At 29.1% G+C, this 25552-nt stretch overlaps 3 protein-coding genes across 3 annotated transcripts; 2 read left to right on the top strand and 1 right to left on the bottom strand.

Moving 5' to 3' along the window:
• Positions 1-483: 483 nt before the first annotated feature.
• OCT59_017735 (uncharacterized protein) lies at positions 484-6003 on the bottom strand (the record flags this gene model as incomplete). The annotated part of the gene is made up of 7 exons (XM_025323415.2): positions 484-998; positions 1081-3255; positions 3363-3499; positions 3569-3616; positions 3723-5074; positions 5153-5280; positions 5356-6003. The coding sequence occupies 7 exons, from the start codon at positions 6001-6003 to the stop codon at positions 669-671; spliced, it is 4818 nt and encodes a 1605-aa protein (XP_025184856.1). The 3' UTR covers positions 484-668.
• A 1641-nt stretch (positions 6004-7644) lies between these two features.
• OCT59_017734 (uncharacterized protein) lies at positions 7645-11926 on the top strand. Its single transcript, XM_025331073.2, has 5 exons — positions 7645-8799; positions 8879-8926; positions 9005-9141; positions 9225-11528; positions 11608-11926. Exons 1-5 carry the CDS (start codon positions 7692-7694, stop codon positions 11872-11874), a joined length of 3864 nt encoding a protein of 1287 aa, XP_025184855.1. The 5' UTR covers positions 7645-7691; the 3' UTR covers positions 11875-11926.
• A 1375-nt stretch (positions 11927-13301) lies between these two features.
• OCT59_017733 (uncharacterized protein) lies at positions 13302-21294 on the top strand (the record flags this gene model as incomplete). The annotated part of the gene is made up of 15 exons (XM_066137679.1): positions 13302-13940; positions 14018-14145; positions 14221-15779; positions 15846-15893; positions 15964-16100; positions 16181-18412; positions 18494-19010; positions 19079-19721; positions 19803-20034; positions 20105-20122; positions 20188-20476; positions 20565-20596; positions 20858-20944; positions 21182-21211; positions 21292-21294. Exons 1-15 carry the CDS (start codon positions 13356-13358, stop codon positions 21292-21294), a joined length of 6540 nt encoding a protein of 2179 aa, XP_066004232.1. The 5' UTR covers positions 13302-13355.
• Positions 21295-25552: the final 4258 nt, after the last annotated feature.

The following is a 25552-nucleotide window of genomic DNA, read 5'->3' as shown; positions in this document are numbered from 1 at the left end:
TTTGCGTCAAGATTGCCACTTAACGTTAAGTCTCACGAAAAAAAGAAGCACTACTTGATTTTGACCATCATTTTACGCAAGGGTTTTATCATCGAAAATTAAACAGTAAAATAGCGAATTTTATGATATTTAAATTTTGAATGTTTCTTAAATTTTGTCAAATAAATAAAATGATGAATGATTTTTAAAATAATCTGATAGTATGCAGATTTACAAATACAGTGGTCGGATTTAATTCAAATACGCGCTAATTGTTGTGAATTGGCTATACTAGATATTATTATTTATTTATTTATTTATTTTTTTGATATTTATGATAACGATAATATTTACATTTTACAATACAACGTATTAGTTCGGTTAGGTGATTTTTATAATTATCGTATTAAGTGCTGCATATAATAACCCTCTTAAATTGTACTGGCAACGCTTAGTACAATCATTTTACATTCAATAATCTTTTATTACTTTTAATAAAAGTTCTACGATATTTACTTTTAAGTCTTCGGTCAACTTTAATTAATAATTACGATTTATTACAAAAAATTTAATACAGGTAAAATTTCAAACTAAATACTGTATATGCACTACATGTTGTGATAATTCAATTAAAAATTAAAAATTTTACTATTCAAAATGGTTCTATCGTAATAACTATAAACAACACTTTAGTAGTAATTATCCTTCACGTTCCGTGCATTATTAATACATTCATTACACGGAGGACATCTATTATAGTACTTTATGTCATGGCAATAGTTTTTACATCTATGATATATATGACCACAACGTAATGGTTTATCACACACATATCTACACTCTTCATGCTTTGTTCGTTTAATAGGCCTAATAGGTCTATTAGGGATATTAGGAACGGTAATTGCATGTGGTCTAGAATATTCTTGACATTTAGAACATTCATTTAAACATTCATGACCACATTTCAACATTATATTACATATCTCTCTACATTTAATATTGTAATCAGGCTCAAAGCACTAAAAAGCATTAAAAATAAGCGGTTAGAAAAAAGATAAGTATAACCATGTATTACGTACGTAAAAAAAGAACTATACTTACATAAACCTCTTGATAGTGCTCGCAATAGGGTGATTTTTTTTCAACTAATACCATGCATTTAAACGTATTTTTAGCTTGCTTTTGCCAACATTTAGCATTTCGAATTATATGACGACAAGGTAACTTAACGTCTCCAACGGGAACATTACAATTAATCTTAGTATGTTCAGGATCATCTGAATGACATTTATAAATACATGGATGTCCACAAGGAAGTGATATGTTACATTTTTGACGACATCCCCCATCCGGGCTAATATGCGCAAATAGTTCAGGTTTGTCAATGATATTCTTATAATCAGGATGTTGATTACATACAATTGGCATACCAAATCCAACTTGTTCACGTTCCCGTAAAATATTAATTACAGGAGCCCACATATCTTTAGACCTCTTTGCCATTAATTCAGAATTGCCAATAAGATACATTCCTTCACGAGCACGTGACAATAGCACATTACTTCTATTTGAGCTTTTGAGAAATCCGATAGAATCACGTTCTCCAGTTCCCGAGTAATTACGAACTAATGAAACAATAACTATGTTTGCTTCTTCACCTTGAAAATTATCTACAGTTCTTAAAGTAACTGGTTGGCTTAAAGAGGTTTTTGAAGTATAATTATAGTTGTTTCTACCATCCCGTCCTTCCAATTCGGCAATGTCTTGAGCGTCTCTTCCATCAATAACAACAACGAATAATTCAGCTAAAGCGTCTCTAATTTTAACCATTTGTCCTAAATATGGAGTAAGTACTGCTATATCTTCGGGTTTATTGTATCCATTTCTAACAAAATATTTTACCATTTCAACTACCATTTTAACCTCAAATCTGTTAACATGAGATTTCATAGCAAAATCTCCTCCAATATTATCTTCCGGATTTCTATGATCAATAAAATACACGTTGTGTTGAGCTCCACATACATTTGGATATGTAGCTGTATTTTCACCATCGATTAAATCTGGATAAAGTGTATATCTAATTAGGTCAGAAATCTCTTTCTTTCTCATTCGTCTTTGAGTTAAAAGTTGAGTTTTTTCAATTTTAACTGCATTATCTCCATTAACTAATCTTTCAAATAATGATTTATCCAATTGATAATTTTTTCCCGTTGAAGAATCCATACTAAGAGAATACGTTGCAATATGAGGTCGAAGTTGATTATGATCTCCGATTAATATTAAATGTTGAGTTGAAGGAGTTAATGCGCTAAGAATATGAGCTTCTAAAACTTCACCGGCTTCTTCACAGATAATAATTTTAGGGTTAATTGACTTAATTAAATTTTGAAATTTAGCCGCACCACTCGTAGTCATACCAATAACATCCCTATTTAATAATATTATACGATTTGCTTCATCATAAATATCGTTCATTACTTGACGTTCTTTCTCATGTCTTTTTTCTAAACTTGATAATTCTTGAACAAATTTTTCATTAATTTTTGTACGCCAATAATCATGAAGTCTTTGTCTTTCTACTTTTGACATTTGCCAAATCGAATAATCATTTAATAATATGTTCAAAGAACGATTTGTTCTTGGTTCATTATAATTTTCGATCCATTGTAATGTTTCATAATCAATTTGTGAATTATCGTTAATACTTTTTGATGCTTCATTTATTGCTTCGAATTCATCAAGACTTATCCATTTTTTGTTTCTTTTTTTCTGATCATTCTCGGCTTTCTGCTGCTGCTGTTGTTTTTGTATTAATAAAATACCTTTTCTCTTGCTAATTATCCTAATATCTACTCCATATAACCATTGTTCAAATATAGATAATTTCCTACTTCGTCTATTTCGAACTGTTTGAAATTTATCATAAGACTCTTCTTCAGTTTCATCTACTTCGGGATCATTACCAATAGTTTCCATAACCCAACTAGGTAAATAAGTATCAGATTTCGTAGCGAATCTATCATAAAAATCTTTTGCTTCATTCATCAAATATCCTTGTATATCATCCCATGATACCCATTTTTTAGTTAAACTGTTTTTTATTCTATCGATATTTTTTTCTATAATATTTAATTGTACACGTGGCTTCGACTTTAATTTACTATTACGTTTATACCTCTTAGATATTTCTTCTAAATTATATTCTTTAATCCTTTCAGATTCTGTTTGAGAACCCAATCTTATTATATTCGTTATACCTACATCAAGTAGATGCTAGTGGAAAGAGAAAAGAAAATTTAATATTAATAAATATTTTTATAAGTATCAAAAATGTTATAATAATTATTAATAATTATCTATGTAATTTATGTAATTTTTACCTCTAAGAATTGGTCAAGAGCGTGATTTGTAAAACAGATTGTAAGAATAGGTCCAATTTTTGATTTTTGATTTTCTTTTGCTAATAACACTTTCATAATTTCAATACCGACTACAGTTTTACCAGTACCAGGTGGTCCTATTAATTTACAGAGAAATTTATCATTAATTTGTTTAAAAAATTTTTTTTTTTTTTTGCGTTACATACCCTCGATTAATGCAACTTCACGTGTTAAAGCGGATATCAATGCTTCAGCTACAATTGGAAATTAAAAATAAAAAAAATTACAGAAGTTAAATAAATCCTTTCTTTAACAATACGCTAAAAAAATTTACATACATATAAAAAAAGATTCGATTACCTTGAGTGTCGTCTAATATACTAGAAGCGGTAATATCTTTTGCTACTTTATCATAACTATTTCTATTTGCAACAACTAATTTTAAACTTCGTCCCTTATTTTTACATAGAACTGATAAATCAAATTGAAATCCTGGAGCTCTAGTATACATTGGCGTTTCAACTTTAATATCGCGGTTTCCTTTAAGATTAGGAGCGAAATATTTTTCAAAAGGTAAAGAAGAAGGATTCGTTGTTTGAAGAGTTTTAAGAATATGATAATAAGCTTCTAAATAAATACTTGTCGATTCTACCAAAAATCTTTTTTCTAATGATTGATCTGTTATTCTATCATAATTTGAAATTTCATTTAATGCGATAGAATAAATTGATGGATCAACAAAACTAATATCAATATCTGCACGATCATCATATTTAGCTAAAATTTTTTCATCTCTTGATGTAACAATTCCAAAGTAAATTGAATAATTATTCTCAAACCTTTTCGATGGTAACAAAAGAGCAACTAAATTACCAGTTAATAATCTTTTACTCTTTTCCCAATATTCTTTTCTTTCAAATTCATCTTTAGCTCCACGAATTTTTGGAAAAGTAAATCTCATAGTATAAGCAAGACCTTTTCTTCTATCACAAGTAATATTAATAAATTGTACATAAGTATATACTTGTAAATCACCATTATCGGTTATTCCACCATCGTAAGTAAATCTACCTCCTTCTTGTTGTATATTCTTAAATTCCGTTGAAGGCTGATCTTTTGACAATGCTTTTATGAAATTTGATATTCCACCACGTATCGGATTTAACATGTCTTCTCTTAAAAGACGAAACTGTGTATCAAGTAATCTAGCAGCCCCGTAAGGTAAAAAATGTGGTGTACCGAACACTGGAGATGGTAAAAATGGTTGACGATTACATAATATCTCACCTCTTGTAGGAAGAAGTGATATATTTCGAATTTTTACATAATCGTTATCATGTCTTACACCAACTTTTGATAATTCACCAGGTAAATCAAAAGATTTTATAATATCAAATTTACTAGATAATTCTCTAGAACGTAAATAAGAATTTGAATTAGAATTCTTTTCATTTGACGTATCTAACATTTTATTCATGCTTTCCATGTCTTTTTCTAATATCATAAAAAAATACTCTCTAGTTTCCAAATTATTAATTAATGGATCAGAAAATTGTTGTGGCCCAATTGATTGAATTGATTGTTGATATATAGTCTTTAATCTTTGTAGATCACAAACGATCTTATGCATCGTCTTATTAACAGAAGCTTCTCTGATTCGACGTAATATTTCCGTAAGCAACCGAACAATTACTAAGAAAAATGTTCCTAAGCTATTAATTTAAAAGGAGAGAGAGAATTAGCTCACATTAGGTTTTGCGCGTACATAGAATGACATAAAAGGTACTTACGAATATGGAATAAATGAATAACGATCACGTGATAATAATTCTTCCATGCTAACTTGATTATCTTTCACAGAATTACGTTGCACCAACGTTTCCAACATTTTCATCACGTTCCTATTAATAAATGAGTCCTTAATAAAAAAGCGGACATTAATAATAATAATTATTTTTTTCAAAAATCAAATAGTTTCATCGATTTTACTTACGAGATTTGCGTAGACAGCCGTAAAGATGGCGTGAACATATGTTTCCAAAATACATTCAGTAATAGCAGTTCTAGTCAATAATCCCAATAAGGGTAATATGACAAATTGGAAAGATAATACACTGTCGTTTAATCCCGCATCACATGACATTGAAAGAAAATTCATAACCTCTTTTAATCTTTTGAGACCACCTTCAGGATTACCCAATTCTTCTACCAATTCTTCTATTTCATGACCCGTACGAGAATCAGCTGTAACTAATGCTGAACTAACAAAATTTCTAGCATCATTTTGATTCCAAAAATAATTTTTCCTTACAATTTTTTTCCAAATATTTTTAAAAGGTTCCTTATAAACGATAAAAACTAATCGATCACTACCATTATATGTTAATTCAGAAGAACCAAAATTTTTAATATTAATTTCTTGTTGTAGACGCATTATTTCAATTATTTCAGGTAATGGTGTAAGATTCAAATTATTACGTTTTCCACCACCATTACCACCATTATTACCACCACCATTTTTTCCATTATTTGGATTCGCTTTTGCTTTTTTACTTTTTTTACTTTTTTTAACGGTATTGTTTACATTATTATTGTTGTTGTTGTTGTTGGAACCGGATTTTTGTCCTTTCTTTTTAGGCATGAATAAAAACAAAAAAAAGAAAAAGAAAAAGAAAAAAAATTATTTTTTTTGCGGTGACCAAAAAAAAACGACGCCTTTTTAAAAGGATAATTTTGATCCCGACATTTTTTTTTTTGTGGCAAATAACTTTTAGCCAAGAATTTTTTTTTTAATAAAGAACCCCAATAAATCAAAGTAGTGAAACTTCTTATCACCATTTTGGGGAATAATAACAAACAAATTTAGTATTTAACACTAATATGTGAAACGGGCAGTAATAAAAGATTTTAACAAAACAAGAATTTTTTTTAAAAAAAAGGAAAAAAAAAGAAAAAGGAAAAAATGAAAAAAATATCAAAATTTTTTCGGAGATGAAAGTATACAAGGGCTGTGCTCGGAACACAACATAATTTGATTTTACCAAACATACTAAAAATGAAACTTTATGAACTTTTAAATAATTAGATTGTGTGATATGTGTGATATGGCTGATGAATACTCCTGCATCTCGGGTATCGGGATTGAATAATAAAAGAAGTAAACAGGTGTAAAAAAAAATGATTTGTTACTATATATGTCAATCCCAAATATGTCAAACAAATCTTAATTATTACTTTGTGATCGTAACCGGTAAAAATTTTATGGTCCCTTATCTGTTATCTTTGACAATCAAAGTTTAGATTCTTTTTTTTTTTTTTTTTTTTGAAAAAAAAAAATACATTTGTTAAAAATATTGTTGGTTTTTTTACCTTGTTTTCAGATGCAATATTGATTGTAGCACAGCAGTAGTAGTACGATACACTCGGCACGGATAAACATTTAATAACAATGGACACTTAATCTTAATTCTCGTTAAATTTTACCCGTATTAATTTATATAACAGATTATCTAAATATTAAAATACTGTATGGGTGATTAAAGCTATTAAAGAAATGACTAAAGAGGATCGCTCTCAGTGCCAGTAACTTTTACTAGTGTCTGTGGCTTATACAACCACCACTACTGCGCTGCACCCGCACCCACGGCTTAATCACTCAATTTCATCATTATTAGAACCAAATCCTTCATAATAATATGCTAACTTATATTGAAATAATTGTAACTATAAATTATGTTTCAAAGGATCTAAATATATAATATATATATACAATATTTTAAAAGTCGTCAGCCAAAAATATTGTTCTAGTCGTTTAAGGTGGTTTAATATTTATGTATTATGTAAAACATATGTATGGCTCGCTCATTTTAATATATTTACATGTTACATGCAGAATCAGTGCAACTAAACTATGCATGAAAAAAATCAATTATCACAAAAAGAATCTATATAAATTTTGACAAATAATACAAATAATAACACAATAACAAAATCGCATAAGTTAACAGCCACAAAATAATAAAATCACAAGTTTTACACATGTCAAAAAGATAAAGAAAAAAACTTACATTCTTTTTGATTCACGCCACAAATTATTGTAATCACTGAATTTTGTATCACGTCAGTTCTTAAACTCTATGTTATAGCCGTTATTGTCTACAAATTTAGTAAGTAGATCATTTGAATACGTACTTGTGACACATATTAGGATATTTAATAACTGTTGTTTTAAGAAAAATCCTTTTTTCATCAACTCATTTATAAATATTTTTTATTTGATATATTTATTAATAGAGTAAATTTTTATCGTATTTTGAACTTTTATCAAATATGAGTAATCAGAAATATTATAGAAAGTCTGATTTTATAAGATCTTATGATCCACCAGGAGAATTATCACAAAATGATAAAAGACATGATAATGATTTTATAAAGATTTCTGACATATCTATTATTCCTACAATAAAAGAAATGTTATGTGATCGTCCGCCCTTTTTACCTTCTTCACTTCCTGATACTCCACATTTTTTACCTGATGGAGCCGCTAAATTACTTGATACACAATTTCGTCTTTTAAGAGAAGATATGTTAAATCCAATACGTGGTGGTTTATCAAATTTCTTGAATGACTTATCACAAAATTGGTCTAAAGAATTAAAAAAAATGCAAGATGAAGGTGGTAGATATACAGGAAATGATAATAGTGATTTATATGTATATCCTTATATACAATTCGTTAATATTATTTGTGATAGAAAAAAAGGTTTTGCTTGTACTTTAAGATTTACTCCTCCAAAAATTCGTGATGCAAAAGATGAATTTGAAAGAAGAGAATATTGGGAAAAATGTAAAAGATTATTAACTGGTAATTTAGTTATACTTTTATTACCATCTAGAAGAGCTCAATTAAATAATTTTACAAATAGTGAAGGTTTATATTCAATTTATTTTGGTATAGTTGCATCAAGAGATGAAAAAATTTTAGCTAAATATGATGATCATGCTGAAATTGATATTAGTTTTATTGATTCATCAATTTATTCTATAGCATTAAATGAAATTTCGAATTATGATAGGATAATAAGAAATTCTTTGGAAAAAAGATTTTTAATAGAATCGACAAGTATTTATACAGAAGCATATTATCATATTCTTAAAACTCTTCAAACAATGAAACCTTATTCTTTACCTTTTGATAAATATTTGGCTCCTAATCTTAATGGAGAATGTAATATTGATATTAAAGTTGAAACTCCAATGTATACTAGAGCTTCAGGATTTCAATTTGATTTATCAGTTTTATGTAAATATGAAAAAATTATAAAATTAAGTGTTTCCGATACATATACTTATGATAAAGTAGCAAAGAAAATTACTGAAAATAGTGTCATTGGTAAATTACCAGATGGAACTTCATATGGATTGGACGAAACTCAAGGTAATTAATTAAAAAGAAAAGTAGGGAGAAAATTTTGAAAAAATTTATTAAAGAAAAAAAAATTTTTTTATTTTTATAGCCAAGGCGTTAATATATGCTTTAACACGTGAAATCGCATTGATTGAAGGTATGTAAAAAATACAGTTTCGTTGAATTATTTTATATAAAATAAAATAATCACGTATTCACTCTTTTTTTTTTATAGGACCACCTGGTACTGGTAAAACTGTAGTTGGTGTTCAAATAATGAAAGTATTATTGGCGAAAGGAAATCGAGGATCAAATATTGGTCCTATTCTTACCATCTGTTTTACTAATCACGCTCTCGATCAATTCTTAGAGGTAAAATTAATATAAAATTGTTTAATTGTATTTAAATATTTTTTAAATAACATTCTTACTTTTTTTCACTTTCTTTCTACTAGCACCTACTTGATGAAGGTATAACAGATATAGTGAGATTAGGTACTCGAACGAAATCTGAGAGAATCAAACAATTTAGTTTAGAAGAAGTTAGTAAAGAATATTCTTATAATAAAAAATCAATATGGATGTCACATACGAGATTAAATCAAATAGAAGAAGAAGCCAATGAAATAAAAAATATTTTACTTAAAAAATGGGTATCATGGGATGATATACGAGAATATTTGATGATTGAAGAAAGAAGATTTTATTATAAATTTAATGATATATATAATAGTAATTTACCTAATTGGGTTTCGGAAGCTATTAATAATGCTGATGAAATTGAAGAATCATCATCTCCGAATAAATTTAAAATTGTTCGAAATAAACGATATAAAAATTCATCTATATTCGAACAATGGTTAAATGGTGAGGACATTAGATTAATTAATAAGAGAAAAGAAATCTTATTAAAACAACAAAAAGAGGATGAGAAGAAGAGTAAGAAAAAGGATCAGCGTAAGAAAAACAAAAAATGGATAAGTTTTAGTGAATTTGAAGAATTAGAGAAAAAATCAAAAAGTAACGAAGAGAATTCAAATGATGATAAATCACAAATTAATTATGAAGAAATACAATGGATCAAAAATTATAATGAACCAAAAACTAATCGTCTTTTAGATTCATTAATAAATGATTATTCAATTTGGGAAATGTCAAAAGTAGAAAGACAAAGACTTCATGATCATTGGCGTACAAAAATTAATAAAAAATTTGTGGATAAATTATTAGATTTAGAAAAAAAGTATGAAGAAGAACGTCAAGTAATTAATAATCTTTATGAGGAAGGAAATCGACAAATATTATTAAGTAAGGATGTTATTGGTATGACCACAAATGGTGCAGCTAAATTTCAAGAACTAATTCGATCTATTAACCCTAAAATTATTGTCTGTGAAGAAGCCGGTGAAGTTTTAGAAGCTCATATTCTTAGTGCATTAACTCCGTCAACCCAACATTTAATATTGATTGGAGACCATAATCAACTTAGACCTCATATCGCAACTTATTCTCTTAGTATGGATTCTTCATCGGGAAAGATTTATCAATTGGATAAATCATTATTTGAAAGATTAGTTTATGGTGATAAAGCAGTTAAAATCGAAAAATCTCAACTTTTAACTCAAAGACGTATGAGAAAGAAAGAGATTTCTGACTTAATTAGATATACACTTTATCCAAAGTTAATTGATGGTGAAAATACCGCTAGATATCCAAATGTACGTGGAGCTCAACGCAACGTATATTTTATTGATCATAGTAATCCGGAAGATAATACTGGTGGGGATTTAGCAATGAAATCTCATGTGAATAGTTATGAGGTTAAAATGGTAGTTGAAATGGTAAAATATTTCGTTAGGAATGGATATACTAAACCTGAAGATATAGCCGTACTTACTCCTTATTTAGGACAAATGATTAAAATTAGGAATGCCTTATCCAATTCGTTTGTGGTTGTTATTGACGAAAGAGATGCACAAGAAATTGCTGAGATGGAGAAAAAACGAGATAGTAAAAATAAAGATAATTTGAAAGAAAAAGATAATATTGATGGTGATCAAGGTGCTACTTCAAAATCACTAAAACAACAGGTTACTTTAAGAACTGTAGATAATTTTCAAGGTGAAGAAGCAAACATAGTCATTATTTCATTAGTTCGTAATTCCTCTAAATCTGATGGATATGATTCTATCGGATTTCTCAAAAGCTCAAATAGAAGTAATGTGCTATTGTCACGTGCTCGTGAAGGAATGTATCTTATTGGCAATTCTGAATTAATGGCAAAGAGATCTAAAGATATGTGGGCTCCTGTAATTAATATTTTACGGGAACGTGAACAAGTTGGATTTGGTATGCCAATTGTATGTAATCAACATCCTGATTATAAGAATATCATTGATAAACCTGAACAATTTGCGCAAGTTAGTCCAGATGGTGGATGCCGTAGACCATGTTATACACCACTTCCTTGTGGACATGCATGTATTTATAGTTGTCATTTTGATGATCCTGATCATATTGGAATTGATTGTCCTGAACCATGTCCGAAAATTCATCCAGAATGCAATCATAAATGTTTAAAGCTTTGTTATCAAGATTGTGGAAGATGTAAACTTCGTATTGGAGATATTACACTACCTGGTTGTGGTCACGTAATTCAAAATGCTAAATGTTGGCAAAAACAAGCTATAGAGACACTCGAATGTATGGAATTGGTTATAAAAAAATCACCATATTGCGAACACTTTCAAGAGATACATGTAAGTAATACTTTTTGTAAATGTAATTCATTTTTTTTTTTGGCAATATATTTGCTAATTTTACTCTTTTGTGATTTAGTGTTTTGAGCCTGTTAGTGACATTAAATGTAAAGAGAAATGTGACAAACAATTAGAATGTGGTCATAAATGTCTAAGGGAATGTTTTGAATGCCAAAAACTTTCTGCTTCACAGGAAGAATTTGATGCAGCTGCTCTTATTGAACGAACACAACATGGAGAATGTATAAATTTTTGTAATAGATCGTTAAGCTGCAAACATAAATGTACAAATTTCTGTCATAAAGGATTTAAATGTCCATCGTGTGTGATGTGTGCTCAAATATAAGTTATATATATAAAATTTCGATTTAAATTATAATAAATATATAATTATATATATATATTATTCATCTATTTTCGTATATGTGTTATTGTCTCTTTACACCCTATTGTGTATAATAATATATTACGATATTAAAATGCACAAAACAATTAGAAATAAACAAAGAAAAATTAAAAACAAATATTGCTACCTCGGTATGACCTACAAAATTTACAAAATTTTTAGTTACTATCACCTCATACCATTTGAGGTTTACCACCCTGTAATTATGCCTAAGCACCCAGGACACCTATGTAGGATCTTTGGTAAATTGTCTCATATAGTATTAAATAACAACAACTAAGTAAGTGCATAACATAGAAATATGTGTCACTTCCACGGGCCTCCCATATGAATCAGCTTGTAGGATCCATCCGGCGAACTATTTATATACATACCTCTTTAATAATTTACTAAAGAGTCTGATCTTCCATAATCGTCATTTGTGGCATTCGTTAAATTAAAAAACAAAACAAAATGGGCGCTTTTTTGACGATCTTTGTACAGTATAATTATTTTACAGTAACAAAAATTAAATATCGCCATTTGAGACTTAAATAGAAATTCAACCCCAAAAATTATATAATTTTATTAATATCTCAAAAGAACAAAGAAGTCACAAGAATTACTCTCAACTAAATGTAATCATCAAATCGAGTCAGTTTTAGCTACTAGCCTTTTTTAAAAAAAAATCCCACGCGCACATTTTTCTAATTCACTTGATAAATTTCGATGATCATTTTACGCCTCATATTTGACACCTACCCAATATGGTAAAACCTTGTTTTTAATTTTGATCTGCTAATGTTTCGCTAGACGAAAATTTTCATTTATCATCACATTTAATTTCCAATTTACGATATTAAAATTTTTAATATTAAAATTAATATAATTAATATTAAAGTAACAAAATTTTTTAGATACTATAGTATACTGTAATTGAATTTAAGTAACCATATAAATGAAATAACAATTTGAGGATAAATTTTTCTGTTTAAACTTTTAACATGTGATTTCCTACATTTCATAGTAAATAAATTAACCAAATATGTAATTTTCCGAAAAATTATTCAATTATAAAATGCATGATAAAATCCTTATCATGCATACATCAGATGACGGCTGGCTTAGTAATGCTGGCCAAAACATTTAGAGTGTTATAATATCGAATCAAATCTCAAATTGGTGATTAGTTGTACCACATATATTTGTACAAATGCATCTCAGGTTTTTAAGATCTGCGATAACCGTGTCAATTAGAAAAGAAAAATCTTTTTTGCATTGATACAATATCAATTATATTTATTGAATTATTCATATTGTTCTCATATCTATATATAAAAAAAAGCAAATCACTTTTTATCAGTCGTTCCTTTTTTTCGTTTTTTTTTAAAAAAATATATATAAAATAAATAAAATAACGGAAATTTTTTTATTAACTAGTCATGAATAACAATGGTACTCAAAGTAATGGCGGTGGCAGTGGCGGTGGTAGAAGAAATAGAAATGTAGAACTTCGTACAAGGCAAAACCATGATCATAATCGCCCAAATGAACCACCAGCACCAAGACTTAGTGCTCATGAGATAAGACAATCACAACAAGAAACTACTATATCAAATTTTAGTTCTTCTGAATTAACTTATAATGGTAGTGATAAATTAGTTTTTATTACTAATGGAGAACCGATTAAAACTATTTGGAAAAGAATATTGAAAAAAAACAAACCTTTGGATCCAAAAGATATTAAAATGTTTATTGGTTCTGCATTAGTAGCATCTGATAATAAGATAGGTTATGAAGTAGAAGAAATTATAACTGAATTAGGTGATCCTGAGAGTGGTGTCAAGAAATTAAGAGAAATTATGAATTTTCCTTCAATGTCATGTGATGCGGGTCTTGATAGTGGTGTGTTATCTTTTCAACATGTTATATTACCTTTATTGGGTTTATTCACCAGAACGGCTATCACTGAATGTATTTTGGAAAAATATGTTCTTGCAATCTTTACCGTCGTCTATGAAAATCTTGTAAGTATTATTTATTAATGACGTTATTCTTCTCCTCATTTAATTACTGTTAATAATGTTATTTATTAAATAATTAGGACTCATTTCTTTATAATAATGTAATGAAAATGTTGGAAACGTTGGTACAACGTAATAGTGTTTGTGATTCTCGTGTTAGCGAAGATGTATTATTGTCGCGTGAACGTTATACATTTATCCCGTCTTCGTAAGTACTATTTTTTTTTTGACTCGTTATGATGCAAGACGTCTCTCATGATAATTAATAAAATATATTTAATAGTTTAGGAATATTTTTTTTGGTAATCGTACGACTTCTTACAGAATTATTACGTCGTATCAATGATTCATCAATTAATGAGACGATGCATTATATTGCATATGATTTATATCGATTAAAAACTATGTATCAAGAATCGATTGAACAACAACAATTTGCTCCAACAGATCCATTAACTAATAATTTGGGTACTAGAAAATTTTTTTTCATGATATTAGAAAAAGAGATGAAAACTATGGATAAAATGTTAAATAATGGACGTAATAATTTAATGTTTGATCAAAATCCTGAAGCGAAAAAAATAAATGTAAAATTAGATCATTTATACTATAAAGAATTAGCTAGAAGAGTTGACGCTGAAAGAACTTATGATCCACCTGGTGAATTATCAAAATATGGTAAAAGGCACGATAATGATTTTTCAGAAATTTCAAAAATTTCAATTATTCCTACGAATGAAGAAATTTTATGTGAACGTTCACCTTTTTTACCTACTTCACATCGTTATTCATTACATTTTTTACCTGATGGATCGGCTAGATTACTTGATACACAATTTCGCCTATTAAGAGAAGATTTATTAAATCCAATTCGTGGTGGTTTATCAAATTTATTAACTGCATTATTACAAGAACATTCTTCTTCTAATGATAATGTTATTAAATTATCAAAAGAATTAAAGAAAGTACGGGATTGGGGTGGTAGATTTTCTTATAATGATGGTACGAATGAAAACAGCGATTTACAAGTATATACGAATATACGATTTTCTAATATTACTTGTGATAAAAGAAAAGGTTTTGCTTGTACTATAAGATTTACTCCTCCAAAAATTAGCGCAAAAAATGCAAGAGGTAGAAGAGAATTTTGGGAAAGAAGTAAAAGATTATTAAATGGTAGTTTAGTTGCTGTTATATTACCTAATCCAAATCCTCAAGAAAAGAATTCAAGTAGTAATTCTTCTATAAGTAATTCTGATTTATATTTACTTAATTTTGGTGTAGTAGTAACGAGAGATGAAAGAGCTTTATCAAAAGATGAAAATTTTGCGGAGATTGATATCAATTTTATTGATCCATCAATTTATTCTATCGTGTTAAGTGAGATCTCAAATTTTGATAAAACTAATAAAAAAACATCATCAAAAAATAGATTTATGGTAGAATCAACTGGTGTTTATTTAGAATCTTATTATCATATTCTTAAAACTCTTCAAACTACAAATCCTTCTTCGTTACCTTTTGAAAAATATTTGGCTCCTAATTTTAATGATTTAAATGTTAATAATGGCGATGATACAAAAGGAAAAATGAGAGAAGAAATGAGGGAAGAAATGAAGAAAGAAATGAGTAATATTTATGATGTGAAAGTTGAAAATCCTTTGTACACTAGAGCACCAGGATTTCAATTCGATTTATCAATTTTATGTAAAAATCAACATAATTTGCAATTAAATGTCGCTGATGAGAGTACTCACGATGAAGTGGTAAAAGATATCGTTAAATATAGTAATATCGGTAAATTACCTGATGGATCTCCTTATGGATTAGACGAAACTCAAGGTAATTATAACAAGTACTGTATTATAGAGTTGAGAATTAACTTTTGTCTTTAATTTTAATTAAAAGCCAAGGCGTTGATATCTTCTCTAACGCGTGAAATTGCACTAGTTGAGGGTACGTATGACGTAGTATATTTTATTATTTTGAACGGGATCTAAAAAAAACAACGGCTTTATTTTTATAGGACCACCTGGTACGGGTAAAACTGTAATTGGAGTTCAATTAATGAAAGTATTATTAGCTGAAGAAAATCGAAAAACAAATATTGGTCCAATTCTAACCATTTGTTTTACCAATCATGCTCTTGATCAATTCCTGGAGGTAAATTTTAATTACTTGTTATATTTATAAAATTCAAAAAAAAAATATTTTTTAGCATTCACTTTCAAACTTTTTTCCAGTATTTACTTGATGAAAATATAACAAATATAGTAAGATTAGGATCTCGATCAAAATCAGAAAGGATCAAAAAATATAGTTTAGATGAAGTTTGTAGAGATCGTGTTCGTACCAGAAAAGAAGCTTATCTGTTAGCAAAATTATATGAAGAGATTGAAAAGATAGAAGGTGATGCTGAAAAAATAAGTCGTTTTTTAATTAGGAAATCGATGGGATGGAATGAAATAAGTGATTATTTAAAGGAACATCAAACGGAATTTTTTAATAAGTTCAATAATGTATCTGAACAAGATTTACCAAGTTGGGTTTTAAATATTAATGGAGAAGAAGGATTTCAGATTTTTAAGAAAAAATACCCATTTGATGAATGGTTAAAAGGATCGGACATTACAACAATTAATAAAAGAAAAAAACTTGTGTTAAATCCACCAAAGAGTAGTAAGAAAAAAGACAAGATAGGAACAAATCAAAATATATATGAATTATTAAATAAAGAAGAGACCAAAAATGAAACGGGTACAAGCAGTAATGAATCACAAATTGAAGATGATACGATAAATTGGATTAAAAATTATAATGAACCAATGACAGATCGGCCTTTGGAAGAAATATCAAATGATCATTCAATTTGGAGAATGTCGGTAGTAGAAAGAAAAAAACTTCATGACCATTGGCGTACAAATATTTATAAAGGAAATGTTGAAAAATTGTCAGAATTACGAAAACATAATGAAGTAAAACGTAAAGAAGTAAATAATATTTATGATGAAGGACGTCGTCAAGTATTATTAAGTAGTGATGTTATCGGTGTGACTACAAATAGTGCAGCTAAATTTCATAATATAATTAGATCAATTGGTCCCAGAATTATCATTTGTGAAGAGGCAGGAGAAGTATTGGAGGCTCACATTCTTTGTTCATTAACCCCATCGACTCAACATTTGATATTAATTGGCGATCATAATCAACTTCGACCTCATATTGCAACCTATTCTCTTAGTATGGATTCAACAGCGGGAAAGAATTATCAATTGGATAAATCATTATTTGAAAGATTAGTTTATGGTGATAAAGCAGTTAAAATCGAGAAAGCCCAACTTTTAATTCAGAGACGTATGAGAAGAGAAGTTTCTGATTTAATTAGAAATACACTTTATCCAAATTTAATTGATGGTGACAATACTACAAAATATGAGAATGTACGTGGAGCTCAACACAACGTTTATTTTATCGATCATAGAAATCCAGAAGATAGTACAGGTGGGGAGTATGCAATAAAATCACATGTAAACAGATACGAGATTAAAATGGTTGTTGAGATGGTAAAATATTTCGTTAGGAATGGATATACTAAACCCGATGATATAGCCGTAATTACTCCTTATTTAGGACAAATGATTAAAATTAGAGATGCTTTAGCTAAATCATTTGTTGTTGTTATTGATGAAAGAGATGAACAGAATATTACTGAAATGGAAGAACGACAAGAACAAGGTGGTACAAATAATAATATAAATGATGATGGTATAAGCGATACATCAAAAAAATCCTTAAATCAACAAGTTACTTTAAGAACTGTCGATAATTTTCAAGGTGAAGAAGCAAATATTATTATTGTTTCGTTAGTTCGTAATTTCTCTAATTTACCAAGTGGATATGATTCTATTGGATTTCTCAAAAGTACTAATAGAAGCAACGTATTATTGTCGCGTGCTCGTAAAGGAATGTATCTCATTGGTAATTCTGATTTAATGGCAATGAAATCTAAAGATATGTGGGCTCCGGTAATTAGTATTTTACATGAACGCAATCAAGTTGGTTTTGGTATGCCAATTGTATGCAACAACCATCCAGATTACAAGAATATTATCGTTGAGCCTGATCAATTTGAAAAAGTTAGTCCAGATGGTGGATGCAACGAAAATTGTAACACACCACTTCCTTGTGGACACATATGTAAGTTTAAATGTCATATAGATAATCCTGAACACATTGGGATCAAATGTAATGAGCGTTGTTTAAAAATAAATCCAGAGTGTAATCATCAATGTCAAAAGCGTTGTTTTGAAAATTGTGGAGGTTGTGAATTTCTTGTCGGAAATATCATATTACCTGGTTGTGGTCATGAATTAAAAAATGCTAAATGTTGGCAAGATCGAGCTAAAGATTCAATTAAATGCAAAATCTTAGTTCCTAAGAAATTACTACATTGTGAACACTATCAAAATATTTACGTGAGTATTTTTTTTATTTATACATGTAGTGTCGTTATTTTTGATATACTTTGTATATATTAACTATAATATTATATATAGTGTTCTGACCCTATTAGTACTAATGAAAAATGTATAGAAAAATGCAGAAAACAATTGGAATGTGGCCATGAATGTTTAAGTGAATGTGGTAAATGTCAAAATCGATCTAAGCAAGAAGGAACAGATACAACTGACCCCATTGAACGAACACAGCATGGAAAATGTCAAACTGTATGCGATAAATTATTATTTTGTGGACATAAATGTAAAAGCCATTGTCATAAAGGAAAAGAATGTCCACCATGTAAGGATGATTGTACAGTAATATGTGAGCATGCATCATGTAATAAGCGTTGTTTAGAACCTTGTGCTGTATGTGCAGAAAAATGTTCATGGGAATGTGAACATCAAGGAAAATGTGAATTAAGTTGTGGATTTCCTTGTTATAGATTACCTTGTAATGAAAGATGTGATAAAATATTAGAATGTGGACATAACTGTGCCGGAGTTTGTGGTGAGATTTGTCCTTCAAAAGACTTTTGTGTTGATTGTGCCCCTGAAGTAGTTAAAAATCAAGGTAAGTACATCAAGTTATCTCGGAAAATTTCAATTTTTTTATATTAAAATATTTTTCTTTTAAAAAAGTGTCAGATATAAATTCCAAAAGTACGTTTAGTGAAATAGATTGGAATGAAAAAAGAATGGTTGTTCTTACTTGTAGGCATGTATATACTATGGAAACTATGGATATGATTATGGAAATGAAGAATTATTACGAAGGTTCAATTAAAGAAGGATGGAAATCAGTTAAAATACTTCCAGCTTTACTAATGAATGCGAAGACGTGTCCAACATGTAGAACACCAATTAAAAATGTCAAGAGATATGGACGAATTATTAATAAATACACATTAGATATGCAAAACAAAAAATTCTTATTAAAATATGATTCCCACTTAAAAGAAATCATCATGCAAATTATTACACTTAGAGATGAAATGATCGTTAAGAGAAATATATTAAAAAATGCTTTACCAAAACACGAATCAAGACCAATGAGAGTTGTACTTGAAGTACGTAACAAAGTTGTAAACAAAAAATTGCCTGAAATTATATCTCATACATATTTTGAGAATATTGGAATGTATCATGGATTTGATAGACAAAGCAAAAAAGCTTGGGTTGCTCATGTTAACAAATTATTAGTAAATTATCAGAAATTAGTTTTAATTGCTGAAGCTACAAATTTTCCACCACATAAAAAAGCCTTTGATGCTGTTTTAAGTTTGTAAGTATAATGCAAGTGAATTTTTTTTTTAAAAAAAGATTTCATTTTCATCTTAATTTAAATTTACAAAATTATTTCTAGATATCGAGATAATACTTTAAGTTCCATTTCTTCCGAAACTTTTCAGGAAATGCTTTCACGAGTAGGAACTTCAATACCTCAAGTTGATCGAAGAATTTATTTAGATGCGTTTTTTGAAATTGTAAATGTACAAAAAATTTTACATCGTGAAATTTTATTCATAATTCAAGAATTATCAAAAGAATCAACACCCACTGCTACAGTTATTGAAAATACCTTAAGTATTAAAGAAGTTTGGAAGAAATTTATCGAAAGATTACAACTTTCTATTAACAATCATTTAAATACAATAGGAGAAATAGCAGAATCCACTCATTATGGTAGACATTTACTTTTGGTTAATGTTGAAATATTAGAATTTGATCTTATATTATTCACATATCAGTTAAGATTCTCACCTAATGAAAGTACCGATATTGATGATACTAAATCACTTCAAGAAAGAATTACAGAAAAATGCGAGGATATTAAAAAACGTATTGTAAATATAATTGAAAGTCAGAGATATAAAAATTCTGAAGAGGAATTTAAGAGTGATATTCACGCGAGACTAGTAAATTTATTAGAAAATTGTAATGATATTGAAAATTGGGACGTGAATTCAAGTGACACTTTAAATATTGAAGAATTATTAGAAATTCATCAAGCTACAAAAACTGAATTTAAAAGTTCAGGTACGTGTCGAATTTACTTTATAATAAGTTAGTAATGTTAATAATAAATTAATTAATATCGTCGTCTTCATTATTTTCTATTTATTAGAACATTGGTATGAGTGTCCAAATGGTCACCCAGTAAGTAATTTTAATGATACGTTATTACAGACCCCGAGCTATACATAGAAAGGTCAGGTCCTGGTTATTTGCGCCATAATAATAATCATGTAGATCGTTTCCATTTGTGGCTAATGCTGACCAGCATTATATAGTGCCGGCCCTGAAGAAATAATAGTAAATGTGTGCCGCCCTGACCTATATATACATAACTCGGGGTCCTGTTACATATGTTTAACATGTATAGTTTGTTTATATAATTGACATTTCAATTTTTTTTAGTATACGATTGAAGAATGTGATGGAGCTATGCAAATGAATAAATGTCCTGATTGCAATGAGCAAATTGGTGGAGAAGGTCATCAGTTAGTTAATTAAATTCAGAATTTTGTTTTACGTAACGGCCGATTTGTACAATGTAATGTTATTTATTTATTTATATAATATTCTTTTATTTTATACAAACGAATTAAATAAATGATTTTACTTATTTTGTTATTGCTGTATTCCTATAAATTATGATAAAACCTTGTGATAAAAAATAATTAATAACGTGAATGATTTGAAGCTTCGAAACAGTTGATTAATCACATCGTTATTAATTAGTCTTGTCTTAAATTCTTAATACAATATACGGTATTTGTAAATTTCTAATAATTAATATTTTTTATAAAATTATTTTTAACAATGATAATATTTAATTATAAACTTTACAGTGAAAATTTCTCCAAAGTCCTCAAATTTATTAATTTAACTTTTGTCATTCAAATGTCAAACTCAAATAAACGTTCATTTAAAGATAAAGTACTAAGATCGTTAAAAAATACGATTTAAAAGGCTGTCCGAGGTCAAATTGTAAATTATCTTTACGTAAAATTAACGTAATATACGTTCATTCATTAATCGTTATAATTATCATGTTTTTGGACAGATATCCGTGTACCGAGGTGGGGTGGAATTGAGAAGAAAATAAATCGTTAGGTTTTTGATTTATTTTGTCTTTATTGAATATTTTTCTTTTTATATTTATCACATACTTATTTATCCATTCTATCATAATATTTATTGTTTTTTCCAGATATTGTTGTATCAGTTCTTTACGCTTAAAATTATTAAGCAATTTATATGGTTAGGTAGCAGAAGGTTTATGTAGTGTATAGACAAACAATATATCAAAATTTATCCGATCAGACGTGTTGTATAGCGCTGTACGTCGGCATATACTTCCAAACACAAATAAAGGATTTCACTTGATAAAAACTGTCACTTTATAACTTAAAAATGAAAACTTTATTTATTCCCTTAACATTACAACAAGAAAATTGACCTATATTTATAATTAATTACACATATACTAATAAATTTAACATATTCAATATATTTACTATGTATAATATGACTAACATGTTCAATATGTTGATCATGTTCAACATGTTAGTTAGGTTCGTCATGTTCGGCATATTAATTATGTTCGACATGTTAATCATGTTAAACATTTGCAACATCGATCAATTCCGGAGTGGCACATGATGATCACATGACAATATGATAACCTAGCTTAGAATATAAATCTATAAAATTAAAAATTACTCGGTGTGATTTTATTACTCATATCAGTCATATGAATAAGCTTTTTCAATATAATTTACATCGAATCGTTCTATAAAAAAAATTTAATATTAAACAATGCAATAAATAATGTTTGGATAAAAGTGCGCAATTTTACCTAATGATCATTGCGCTGAATTATCAATACATTGATCTATGCCAATTTAATTTCCTGATGTCAAAAATGAAAATTTGATATACTGTCAAAACATCACTGGTAAGTGTCTCCTAATGGTTTACCTCTCGAACAAGAAATTTTGTAATGATAACTAACTTATTTTATTTCTTATTCGTTTCACTTTAACAGACGCGCCCAAGTCAAGGGAATATCAAGACAAGTTATAAAGCTATTGTCTTTTAACTTTCGTGTTAATGTACAGTCGCGTCCGAAAGTGTTGCCCGATTACTTACAGATGAAGGCCATAATTATTAAGTCACTATGATCATCTCGGCATCCAGTGATCAGAATTCGACAAACAAAGGCTCATTGGATTCATCTCGTCAAGACGAAGTGAATGGTGGTTGGCCTATATCTCTAGGATCAATAGATGCCAAGATATAACTTAAAACATTCTTTACCTGAAAATTTTTCGAAACTCTAAATTTCACGAAATTGGGAATATCTCACTATCCAGTGATTCTATTCTGACAAACAAAGACTCATTGGATTTGTCTCATTGATACACGTCGAATGGTGGCCAGTTCATACATGTAGCATCATTATATCTCAGGATAAAGGCCAAACCATCAAAAAAATGTTTTAAGGTACACCTTAGTATCTATTAACCCTAGAGATATGAGACATTCACCATTCAACTCATCTTGACGAGACGAATCCAATGAGCCTTTGTTCATCGAATTCTGATCACTGGATGCCAAGATAATCACAGGTTTCCAGATGATTATATCCTTTATCTTTAGGCCAAAAATAAGCTAAAATTAAATAAAATTGCAACTACTAATTTTCCAACAAATTTATTTGGTTTAAACCAAGTAGAGAACATTTAAAAATGAACCAATATATTATCCAGAAGTGTGTCCCTCTCCCAAGAGCTGTAGGCGAATTTAAAGCTATATTAAAGAAAAAATAAAAATTTAAATAGTTCTGTTTTTGAGAAGGTTGCCACCCTGGCATTATGAAAATTTGATTTAGTATGAGAAACAAACTAGGTATGAATATTTTACTAATGTATACACTAGTGAAAAAATACAGATATTTTTGCTTTTGTCTTCATTTTCAAATCGGGCGTCACTTTCGGACGCGACTGTACATTTGATTCATGTTATTTTCCTACTTTGCATTGAATAGGAGATCTTGGAAGAACAAATATGAAAAGAAAGGAAGATGGTTTATAAATGTAAATATGTTATTACACACTTGAAGATTGTTCATATAACAACCGACTTAAACCCACATTTTTTGTCCAATAGTTAACTCGTCCCAAACTCGATATAAATGCTGTCCAGGCAGCCGTTCCAATGAAATATAAGGGGTTTTTGTGGGATTCTGCGCAGTACTATTCCAATCGTATTACCGCCGGTACTTTTTTGAGCGACATATTTCATGGCCGCAGCTTCGCTAGAAAATTTCGATGCAGGGTGAGTTAGTTCGCGTGAGAGTCGGGCGATGCAATCCAATCCAGTTTCGAATTGTAGAGCACCAGATGTTGCTTTTATACCTGAAGATATTTTCCTTTCACTTGACGAAAAACAACTTTGGTCCTTTGAAGGTCAACCCTTCACTAGTTGAGCTTGAGGTGCGGGCTAAAATCTTTGGTTGGAAGCTTGACGAAGAATCGGATTACTATCTCTCCAATCTCGAACCGGTTTGCTTCCTGCATTGTTCAAATATTTCTCTCTCGATTGTGATGAGATTGGTGATTGTTTGTTGCTTATTTTTCCTTTTAATAAAAAATACAAATATCCAGTCAAGTTAGTTATATATATTCGTTTATTTATATGAAATCAGCTACAAAGCAATGCATGATAAACCATAGTAAACTATTGATAATACAGCAAGTAAAAAAAAAAAGTATAGTGTAAAATAGGGAGCATAAAATGTTAAACCAAATAAAACTCCTGTCACTTCTGTTCCCTCCTTTCCTATCAACTGCGGTATCTGAATTTTGGACATCTTTAGCCAAAGGCAACTCGTTTTCTGTCTACGCTATAATAAGCAACTCGTATTCTGTCTTTCGACTGCGGTATCCGAGTTAGACTGCGGTCTCCGAGCTCAAATCTGTCCAAGACAATTCATATTCTGCTGATAGGTCTGGCTGGTCACTTCTGTTTCAGTGGAGTAAGATCTTTGGTAATGACTATGCTGCTCCCCTATTGCACCTATGACTTTACCATCTGTGAGGACCATTATAGCACCCAAGGGTACCCCAATGGTATCATAGAGTGACCACCAGGACAAGAACTCACCCAGTTGGTATATGCAGTAACGAAAACTATCTAGCACCCACTCAGGGTATCAGATAGAATTCTACACACAGTGACCATCCTGACAGGACTATGAACCTCCCAAAGCCGCCTGCAGGAACGGTGGGGGCCCTTGTAATGATCATTAATTTTCTATTTGGTTTGATCATCAGAAAATTTTGCATGATTTCATACAAATTTAATGTTTATAACCTCCTTGCTGAACTTCTCAAGTGTAAATATTTTTTACACTTATTGTATATTCATCATAGTATAAAACTCAGAATATTATGAAATAAATTTGATCATAACAAAAAAAATATTCTCAAATTATAATTCCACAAAAAATCCATACCTCATTTTTTCAAGAAGGAAAATAAAAGAGTACAATAAATATGATATTTTACATAAAATATAAAGTGTAAGATATAAAACAAGAAACCATTCTTGTTTTAACTTTTCAATAAAGAAAAGTGTAAAATATTTCTTACAATATTATATATTCATCATAGTATAAAACTCAGAGTATTATGTAAAATATGAATATCATAGTTTTCAAATCATGATTCCAAAAATTCTAATAAATATCCATGGTATGGTGTAAATTCATTAACTGCGTGTGGATAACTAGTTTGTAAACCCAATGAACAGTTTCAGAAGTATAAAAACTTTAGCTCACCACTCTATAGCTTCCCTCTACCATATGAGTGATCTAATGTCTCTTCTGCATCTTCTTAATAGATTTGGCAATATCTATAAAATAGATAAAGGTGAAATGAGCTTTAGGTCCATCAAACACTCACGTGCAATGTCTCTGTTTTATAGACGGTCTCGTTAAAACTGAACCACTTGTTGTATATGGTAGACAAAGCTAAGTTCGTCTTATAAAGCCCCCAACCTATACTACAATACCAACCGCCTTAAGTGCTCTTTGATACTGACCTA

Source organism: Rhizophagus irregularis, chromosome 26 (assembly GCF_026210795.1).
Source record: "Rhizophagus irregularis chromosome 26, complete sequence".
NCBI classification, from domain to species: domain Eukaryota; kingdom Fungi; phylum Glomeromycota; class Glomeromycetes; order Glomerales; family Glomeraceae; genus Rhizophagus; species Rhizophagus irregularis.
Note: the sequence above shows the minus strand (reverse complement) of the source record. Positions and strands in the feature narration are given on the sequence as shown.